Raw genomic sequence first — 9,702 nt, 5'->3', positions numbered from 1 at the left:
ATCCCTGGGTTCCACAGAATGGAGTCATGGCAGTTGAAGAACTATCAAAGTGCTATAAGCATGTAGTGTAGTTACACCTTGAGATCCCATTTTTAATCCTACTAAGTTACTTTGGGGGGTGGGTATCATTACTAGTGGCAATGTTGGCTGGGGGATTCTGAGAGCTGTACTCCAAAAAGCAATTTCCCCCCCAAGGGAAAACTGGAGGTAAGAATCTTTGAAGGAACAACATTAAAGAAACAGAGGTACAGTATTATATGTAGCATTGCTTCACAAGGACAAAGAGCCAACATAGAAAGTGGAAAAGCACAGTATGTGCAAAAAAGCTTTCCATTTATTTACAGTCTTTTAGGAGGCAGCAACAGACGGTAAAAGCGGGGTGGGGAAGAAATTCATAGACATCTCCAAATATCTTCCTGACCTTAAGGGAAGAAGAGAGCTTTTTAAAAAGGAGTTTCACGGCAAAAGCGCAGCATTCTTAATTCCACTTCCACTTCTCTCTCAACAAACTCAGTGATACAGATGAAGTGTTGGATCCGCCTTCCGAGGAAGTTACTTAAGAGAACTAAAGTGTTAGAGCCCACTTGGTTGATGAGAGATACCTTGGCTACCGTTGTGTCTAAAGCAAACTGCACAGGGCTGATCTTACAGTTTATACTTCCCCTTTTACTCTTCTCTCCAGTTGTTTTTTGTAAGTCAAAGCCACAGAAGGTAATGGGGAGAAATCAACACAAGCAGCAGGCTCAGCTATTGAAGGTTAGACACCAGGCAAGGTAACCAGCCCTTCTCATTCTCTCTTCCAAGGATGCAAAAGGGTACCTGGGTTTTATCTACTCTTCACCTGCAATGAGGTACAATTAACACTGGATAACTCAAGTTCAAGTGACCTTCAAAGACAGATTTGCACTTTCCCTCAGGAAGCGAGAAGCTCAATCTCATATCTCCAAGGGGCTCAAGCATAGTCATCTGGCCCAATAAAGTCTTTCAAGAGTCCACAAGGGAAGCATGGGCAGAATGTCTCTGTCAAGAACCTATAGCTCATCAGTGGTGTGTGACAGTGGGGCTGCCTTCTGAATGACTTCTTCATCCTCCTCAGTTCGGTCAGGTCCCTCCTCTTTGGCACTTGGCTTCACCTTCTCTTGTTCTGCCTCATCCTTGTGGCTCTTTTTGCTCTTGCCTGACTTTTTGCCCTTGCCTTCCTTTTTCTTTGCTTTCTTCTTTGCTTTCTGTCCTGAACTTGCCAAGTCACCTTTCTTGCCAGTCCATTTTTCTGCAAGGCAGCCTAGAGGAATGATAAGGAGAAGATAAGGGGAAAGACCATGAGATATTGGCAAGCCCACACTTCCCAGTCGTAAGAACAGAAGAGCCATGCTGGACAAGACCAAAAGCAAAGGCCCTGTTGATTCTGCCTTGTTCTCAAAGTGGACAACCAGTTGGGAGAAAGAACTCTTGTCTGTTTGAGGCAAGTGTGAATGCTGCAATGGTCCAGCTTGATTAGCATTGAATAGCCTTGCAGCTTCAAAGCCTAGCTGCTTTCTGTCTGGACAGGTTATTTGTTGGGAGGTGTTAGCTGGCCCTGATTATTTCCTGTCTGGGATTCCCTGTTTTCTAATCATCTTCTCATAGTTACACTTCGTTTCTCTTATTGAGAACCCCTCATTATTAGCTAATCATAGGGGGATTACTGTACACGTGTCCCTCATCCACCAGTTGTTCTTCTGAAAGAGAAACTCACTTGTATCCTTTCCCTTCAAGACATGATTTGCACAAAGGAACTGGGAGATGTCTTCTTCCTGATGGTTTCTGTACCAGTCTTCAATCACATCTTCATATTCTTCCACCATTATCTCACACTAACAATGTGAAAGAAACAGCATCAAATACAAACTTACATTTGAAAAAAAACAAACCTCTGCTTTCTGAAGGGGAATTTCCCCCTCATTTCTTTCCACTTGCACCCAACCTTCTCCAATCTCTTAGATCATATTTGAAGATGTCAAAGAAGGTTAGAGGGGGAAGAGGAGACTGACCCCATCTTGTCCTAAGACTGAAACCATTATGTTCTGTTAATGCCTCCACACTGAGTTTTCCACAAATTTCACTTTTTATAAATAACGATAAGCAAGGACATAAGACCTGCGGCACTCTACTACATTGAGAAAAGAAAACCTATGCAGGCTTACAAACTAAAAAGAGAAGGTGGGATCTGGTCAACAGGTCAGTGATGTTCGTCCTAGACACAAGGTTCTCCCTATCAGCTTCCTGTTTAAATGGGTATTCCTACAACATCTCTAGAATGGGGTGGGGAACCTAAGGTCCAAGTGCCAAATTTGTTCCTTCTGGAATCTCAGTCCGGGGATCAGTTTAGATGACTATACCCATTTCCTCATGAAAACCATGATTTGATAGATGTACGGCTTTCCTCTCATGATAAAAGGTTGGAATGCCTTTCCTAAGTAATGCAAATCCATCCTTTCTTCCAATCTAGGAGGTCCAGGTGACTGACAATATGTTCCCAGATCATTCCCCATTTCCAGCACTAAAACTATAAGGCCATTATACCTGTTTCTTCAGATCAGCCACTTCTGCTGAGGTCTCGTTCCACAATTCATAAGGGATGTCCATCACTACTTTGACTCCTTTGTGCACCAAATTATGAAGAGTTTCAAATGTCTCAGACATGCCCTAAAGTGATGAGAGTTACTTCAATTAAGAATTATATTTGAAAGACCACAGCAAAGTAAATGAAGGATAGATGTACAGTGCTGCAAAGAAACCAAGGAACAATCTACAGTCCACAGAATTCAATGATGGATAGTTCTGTTCTATGATCAGGTTAAAACCAAATGCCATACTTGCAACTATAAACAGTCAAGTGAGAGGATATTTTTACATCTGTGCTCTATCCATTGATGTGGATAAGCTGGTCCAGGTCTTTTGCGTTGATTTTTTGACACCCCCCCCCCCAGATTTATGTATGAGTTTATACAATATCAAAATGTTAAAACCATGTTAAACAAATAAATTCAAAAACTAAAAATACAAACCATCTGGACCCCATACTATCAAAAACCGTAGCAGTAATTCCTAAGAAGCCTTTCAACAACCCTGTGAGGACTTCAACTCCACAAAGCCCTATGCAACTTAGTTAATGGAGTTCTGGAAGCTGCATTCAATAAATTAAATTTAGGGCTGAAGATTGGAAACACTGCACTAAACATTATACCATGCTTTTTCCAATAGAAGTTTCAACTAATTAAGGAATCTGAATGTACTTTTTATGCACAAAGACGGCACTGAAAATGATTTCAGAGTTTGGACTAAATACTTATACTTCACTGTAGTATTGTTCAGTAGGATTTTTCTTACTCCTACGGCAATTTTAGCTCATCCACATCATCCAGTGACTTCCTCTGAGCCTTCAAAAATATGAACAAAGATCTAGCGTCCACTGAACAATATTTCATTAAAAAGGCAAATTAACTCCTGTTTCTGTGTAATTTGTCTCCTATCAACTGGCTTTTCAATGAAATCTAAAACTTTCAAAAATGAATGCAACAAATTCTATGGACAGAAGAATCCCAAGACTTTACACACCTTTGCAAATCTGTTGCTTCCTGTTCTCTCTTTGTGCAGATTATACCCCAAAAGCCTCTGACAAATATTTTCTGTCACTTCAATCAGGCGAATGTCCCTGCAGACAGAAAAAAGAAGAAGCAAGGATCAAAATAATTTCTCTGCATGAGTATCTGATGATATAACTAATAAATATTCACTGGAAACTTATGCTGCCAATACAGAACTTAACTGCATGGCAGAATGGCTGCCTGGAGTTATCTCTCCCATTTGCAACTACCAAGACTTCCATCCACCAGTGCTATGGGGCTTTGCCTTACAGGTCATAACTTTTTAGCCTTTTGCTAAGTACTGTGGGTCTGAAACAAGCATTTAGTTTTTGAATGAGTATTTGAAAGTTCTTCTTTCCATAGTGTCAATCATTTGGCTATCTCAACTATACATCAGGAATGGTTCATACTACTATCATTGGGTCTGTTTTTAATGTGGCAGCATCTGCTTGAACTTGTTTTGTCACATAGCAAACTGTAGTACTGTACCAACCTGTTGGATTGTTGTTGTTCTTGTTGTTGTTGTTATTGTTATCATTTGTTCATTTCTATCCTGCTTTTCTCCTATGGGTGGGATTCAAAGGGTTCATGTAGTGACTAGGGGAATGCAAGAAGTACCTGGGCAAGATAGGAGTGAACAGATCTGAGACTAATCTCCCAGACCTAGAATGACTCTCAGAAGATCTGGAAGGCCGCTATCAGCTCTCAGACACTGAACAACAAAGGCAGCACACAGCAATGCATACAGACTGCTAAGTGGCAGACTGGGTCTAAGATATTGGTTGCCAGGAGACAAAGAGGGATCACCCACAACTATAAGGCTATCATTTAATTTGTATAAGACATAGTGAAGATTTGAGCCTATATAATATATGCATTGGCCCCAAATCCGATTTTGTTTTTCAGAGTTAATTATATTCTTAAATTATATTCTTAAAAGCTCCGGTTTTTAAAGTAATTGTCATGTTATGTCGTTTTTATTTTGTATTGAAATATTTCAATTAACTGTTAAATTACTGTGCATGTAATGTTATACTATGTTGTTGTCCGGGCTTGTCCCTGTGTAAGCCACTCCGAGTCCCTTCCCAAACTTAAATAAAGTTAGTATTATATTATATTATTAAATGTAAAGTATCCTCGAAAAAATATTTTATTAATTTTTAAAAATTAAAACAGCAATACAACATAAATCTTATTACAGATCTTAGAACTTCTATTATATTTTCAAGCTACTAAAAGGTTTAACATACTGTCTAAATTTTAAGGGAGTCCACTTGACATCAGGCAAACTGACATCCTAGCAAGTCTGGTGCTGAGACCTTGTTTACTGAGCTTAATGAACCACATGTTCTATATAGGATTCTGTCTACTAAATCAATGTGGATGGATGCCTAAGCACCAAAGCATAGGACCCAAACCACTTAAACTATGTATGTTAGTTCCTACAGTCTTTACCAGCACTAACTACAACATATGTTTTAGGATATAATTGACAGACCGGTTAGGATTCGAAATATGCTTAAATGTATATTTATATGTGTATTTATGAATGTTTTAATGTAATTTAATTTTAAGTTGAATTGGAATGTTACTGTGATTGTTTATATATGTGCTTTATATTGTAAGCCGCCCTGAGTCCCCTTATTGGGTGAGAAGGGCAGAGTAGAAATACTGTAATAAATAAATCAGGGGCAAACTTAAGTCAAATTTCATTGTACGTATTACATTTTGCCCAAGCAAGAGCTGAACTAACGGGACAGAAAGAATATGATATTCAGATGTCTGTTTAATCTCCTTTTTAATCGCTGTTTTCATGTGTATTTTATTGATTTGTTTTCACGTTTTATTTATTTATTTCATATCAACATTGCTTAGATTAGTATAAAACTGATAAAAAAGAAGGAGCACGAGCGGCTAAATATTTTTTGACCAAAAACAGGTAACAGCAATTGTATTGTCTGTAGCCTCAAACAACTCTTCCTCTATACATGAGGCAGGACATTGCGAACAAGCTCCACAGTCGTAGAAAGTGGAGAATTCTTTTAGGTAATGCCATTTTGCCTGGTTGTCTTTTGATCTGCCCACTCCACTTGACTTGACTTAAGATGGAGATGAGGAGGAAGAAGCTGGTACCTATTAAAATAGGTAATCAAGATGGAATCAGGATGGAATTCAGATAGAAAGATCAGAGGGACAGCAAAAATAGTGTACCTCCATCATCAACCTGCTGAGGGCAACCATAATTTGGTTCCACATTTCCAAGGATTGGATGTCTGTATCTTACGAGAAATCAAGTTTTCTCTTGCACTGAAGTGAAATTGTATTACTTGCCTCTAATTGCTCTTTGTTTCTAACTTTCACATGGCCGCTAGGGGGGGTAACCTTTGTCTACATTGAAATTTCTCACTAAAATCTCAGGCAGAATGTAGGCTTGTGAGTCTAACATGATCACAATTTTTCTCCCATATAATTTTAACATCTTTGCCTGATTGACAAGTCAGAGAAGCTTTGGAAGCTTGCATAACGCAATTTATGCTTCATTTCACGATCTGCAGCAGAGGTGCAAAATAAAGATTGATTAACTCCCACACTTTGTATATCTTGTAGTCACTTACGATTTTGTGTACTTGATTTTGGATTGCTTGCCATCCAAAAAGCCGTACTTTGTGTCGATCACCTCCTTGGTCTTGCCAGTTTCATCAAAAGAGGACTTCAGTTCTAAAGCCACATACTTGCACACTGAAGTCAGATAAGATGCACAGCAGTTAGAATGCATTGATAAATATTAATTGTTGATGTAAAGGTAGATACACTGGGGTTTCTTATTAAGGTGCAATAGCTACTGTACCAAATACTGATATGTATTTGGAGATAATGAAGGCATCACAGTACTCAATGACTAAAACAAAAAAAATTTACAAAAGTTCACAAATAGCTACAGTAACATTTCTGGGAAAAGTGTAACAATAATTCAGACAAAGTGAGCAAAAACAAATATCTGAAGTACGATTTTTTACCCAAACCCCCAGAATGCCACATTAAGTATGTGTTCCAGTAAATGTAATTTTTCCCAGCTTCAAACAATAGGCTGCAAAAACCAGTAACATTCACGTTCGATTACGAATGAGTCTTCTGGATGTACAACTACAAATCTTATCAGTCCTAACTAGCATATATTTTAATACTAAACTTGTGTTGGTTTTTAAACTATATAGCTTTAAAGGTTGTAATATGCTTTGGTCCCAGTCCTGGGAGAAAAGCAGAGAACAAATAAATAAAATAATAGCCATAGTAGTAGTGGGATGGCCAATAGTGAGTATGACAGAAGTTGGGAGTCCAGCAACTGTTGCTATAAAGGGAATGTTGGACCAAGATAGGACCAAACAAAAGCTCAAGTTCACACCTGATTAACCAGTAATTAATATTTAAAATAACAACACAAATTCTTGTTGAAGGCTTTTATGGCTGAAATCACTGGGTTGTTGTATGTTTTTCATGCTGTGTGGAATGTATGTAGCTCCTTGTGGCGCAGCGGGCTAAACTGCTGAGCTGCTGAACTTGCTGACCAAATGGTCAGTGATTCGAATTCGGGAATCGGGGGTGAGCTCCTGCTGTTAGCCCCAGCTTCTGCCAACCCAGCAGTTCGAAAATATGCAAATGTGAGTAGATCAATAGGTACCACTCTGGCGGGAAGGTAACGGCGCTCCATGCAGTCATGCTGGCCACATGACCTTGGAGTTGTCTATAGATAATGCCGGCTCTTCAGCTTAGAAATGGAGATGAGCACCAACCCCCTTTGTCAGACATGACTAGACTTAATGTCAGGGGAAAACCAAAACCTTTACCTATGGAGAGAATGCTGCTGGAACATGGTCAATCAGCCTGAAAAACTTACAGCAACCTAGAGATTCAGGCCATAAAAGCCTTCAACATGAATGTATGTTGCTGCAGGAGACATAAAGTGGGGTAGAAATAATAATAATAATCCTAAAAATATATCATGCAGACAAATGCCAATGAAGTCATTTTCCTATTATGGATGTTAATCTTATTCCTTCTTCTGAGAATTTGAGACTGCGTGTATAATGCAGTCTGGCACCACTTAAACTGACATGGCTCAATCCTAGAAAATCCCGGGAGTTGTAGTTTTACAAGGTACTTAGCTTTCTCTGCCCAGTAGCACTGGTACCTCACCAAACTACAGCATGCAGGATTTTACAGCACTGAGCTATGGCAATAAAACTAGTATCAAACTGTATTAATTCTGCATTGTAGATGCACTGATGTAATAAATATGTTTGATGTTCCTTCTGTTCACAAAGTGAGCTTCACTGAACTCATATCTTCGTATTCTAAATCCAGTCCTCTCCTTTAAAACATCCAAACTGGCTTAATTTCAGTAAGCCTTGGTTGCAACTTCCTCTTTTCTTTTTTCATTTACTCTGATGGTTCCATTTTTAGTGAAAGGTTGTGTTTCAGTTCCTTTCCCCTTCACTCTTTTATTACAATACCAGTAAGTACTCTTCCTCTCTTAAAGCAGGGCTTCTTACTTTTTTTCCACTCACAACCCTTTTCTGCCTGAAACTTTTTAAAGTGATCCTATGTATATAGGTAAATAAAATAGGTGTAAAAACCAAACATTCTTGGCAGAGGATTGGACTCGATGGCCCAGGAGATCTCTTCCAACTCTATGATTCTAAGATTCTATGTCAGACTACACAGAGAAGCCATTGAGATCCACAAGCATGTGGACAATTTCAACAGAAAGGAGGACACCATGAAAATAAACAAAATCTGGCTACCCGTATTAAAAAAAACTCTAAAATCAGGACAGTAAATAAAGAACAACACTCAGAAAAGTGGAATTCCAACAAGAAGCAATCAGGGCCAGCTAATCACCTCCCAACAAATAATTCCTCCAAGCAGGAAGCAGCCAGGCTTTGAAGCTGCAAGACTATTCAATGCTAATGAAGGTGGCCAACTGCAACATTTTACATTTGCCTCAAACAGACAAGAGTTCTTTCTCTCACCCTGGACATTATTCCACAGATATATAAACCCCACTTGCATAGTTTCCAACAGAACTCAAAACCTCTGAGGATGCCTGCCATAGATGTGAGCAAAACATCAGGAGAGAATGCTTCTGTAACATGGCCATACAGCCCGGAAAACTCACAGCAACCCAAAATTACATTCCTTTTGCTGATACTTAGAAACTCATTTCCTTTTCTCATGCTCTAAGTATCAGAATCTTTCTTTTTCACTGATCCTGGTGGCATTTGTACATCCTCTGCAACTTTGGGTGCAGCTACACTGCAGAATTAACACAGTTTGACACCACTTGAACTGAGCCCCGGATTAATACATTCCTTTTGCTGACACTGAGAAACTCATTTCCTTCTCTCATGCTCTGAGTATCAGACTTTTTCTTTTTCACTGATCCTGGTGGCATTTGTACATCCTCTGCAACTTTGGGTGCAGCTACACTGCAGAATTAACACAGTTTGACACCACTTGAACTGAGCCCCGGATTAATACATTCCTTTTGCTAACACTGAGAAACTCATTTCCTTCTCTCATGCTCTGAGTATCATAATCTTTCTTTTTCACTGATCCTGGTGGCATTTGTGCATCCTCTGCAACTTTGAGTGCATCTACACTGTAGAATTAACGCAGTTCGAAACCACTTGGAACTACAATGGCTCGATGCTATGCAATCCTTGGGAGTTGTAGTTTGTTGAGGCTTCAGTATATTAGACAGAGAAGAGTAAGGAAGTTATAAAACGACAAACCCCAGGATTCCACAGCACTGAGCCCATGGGAGTTCAAGTGGTGTCAATCTGGGTTAATTCTACAGTGTGGAAGCACCCCGTTTCCGGGGACCAGAGATCCTCACCTTCGCACTTATTGGGCAGCTTGACCCAGTCGCCGTCTTCGGCCAAGGCTCCGCCCAGCCCGGGCCCCGGGGCGAGGAGCACGAGCACCAAGAGCGCGGCCGCGGAAGCCATTGGGGCCCCGCAGACAAGCAGCTCCCTCTCACACGCTCCCTCCCGCCTTCCACTTCCGGGAGCCTCCT

At 39.9% G+C, this 9,702-nt stretch overlaps 1 protein-coding gene across 1 annotated transcript; it reads right to left on the bottom strand.

The window, feature by feature from the left end:
• Positions 1-316: 316 nt before the first annotated feature.
• On the bottom strand, positions 317-9,702 carry cnpy3 (canopy FGF signaling regulator 3). The gene is made up of 6 exons (XM_003217532.4): positions 9,523-9,702; positions 6,242-6,365; positions 3,598-3,694; positions 2,563-2,685; positions 1,736-1,853; positions 317-1,282 (listed from the first exon to the last, which is right to left on the bottom strand). The coding sequence occupies exons 1-6, from the start codon at positions 9,632-9,634 to the stop codon at positions 1,032-1,034; spliced, it is 825 nt and encodes a 274-aa protein (XP_003217580.2). The 5' UTR covers positions 9,635-9,702; the 3' UTR covers positions 317-1,031.

The sequence above is a fragment of the Anolis carolinensis genome, chromosome 1, assembly GCF_035594765.1.
Source record: "Anolis carolinensis isolate JA03-04 chromosome 1, rAnoCar3.1.pri, whole genome shotgun sequence".
Taxonomy (NCBI): domain Eukaryota; kingdom Metazoa; phylum Chordata; class Lepidosauria; order Squamata; family Dactyloidae; genus Anolis; species Anolis carolinensis.
The sequence above is the reverse complement of the archived record's forward strand: the minus strand, read 5'-3'. Positions and strand labels throughout refer to the sequence as shown.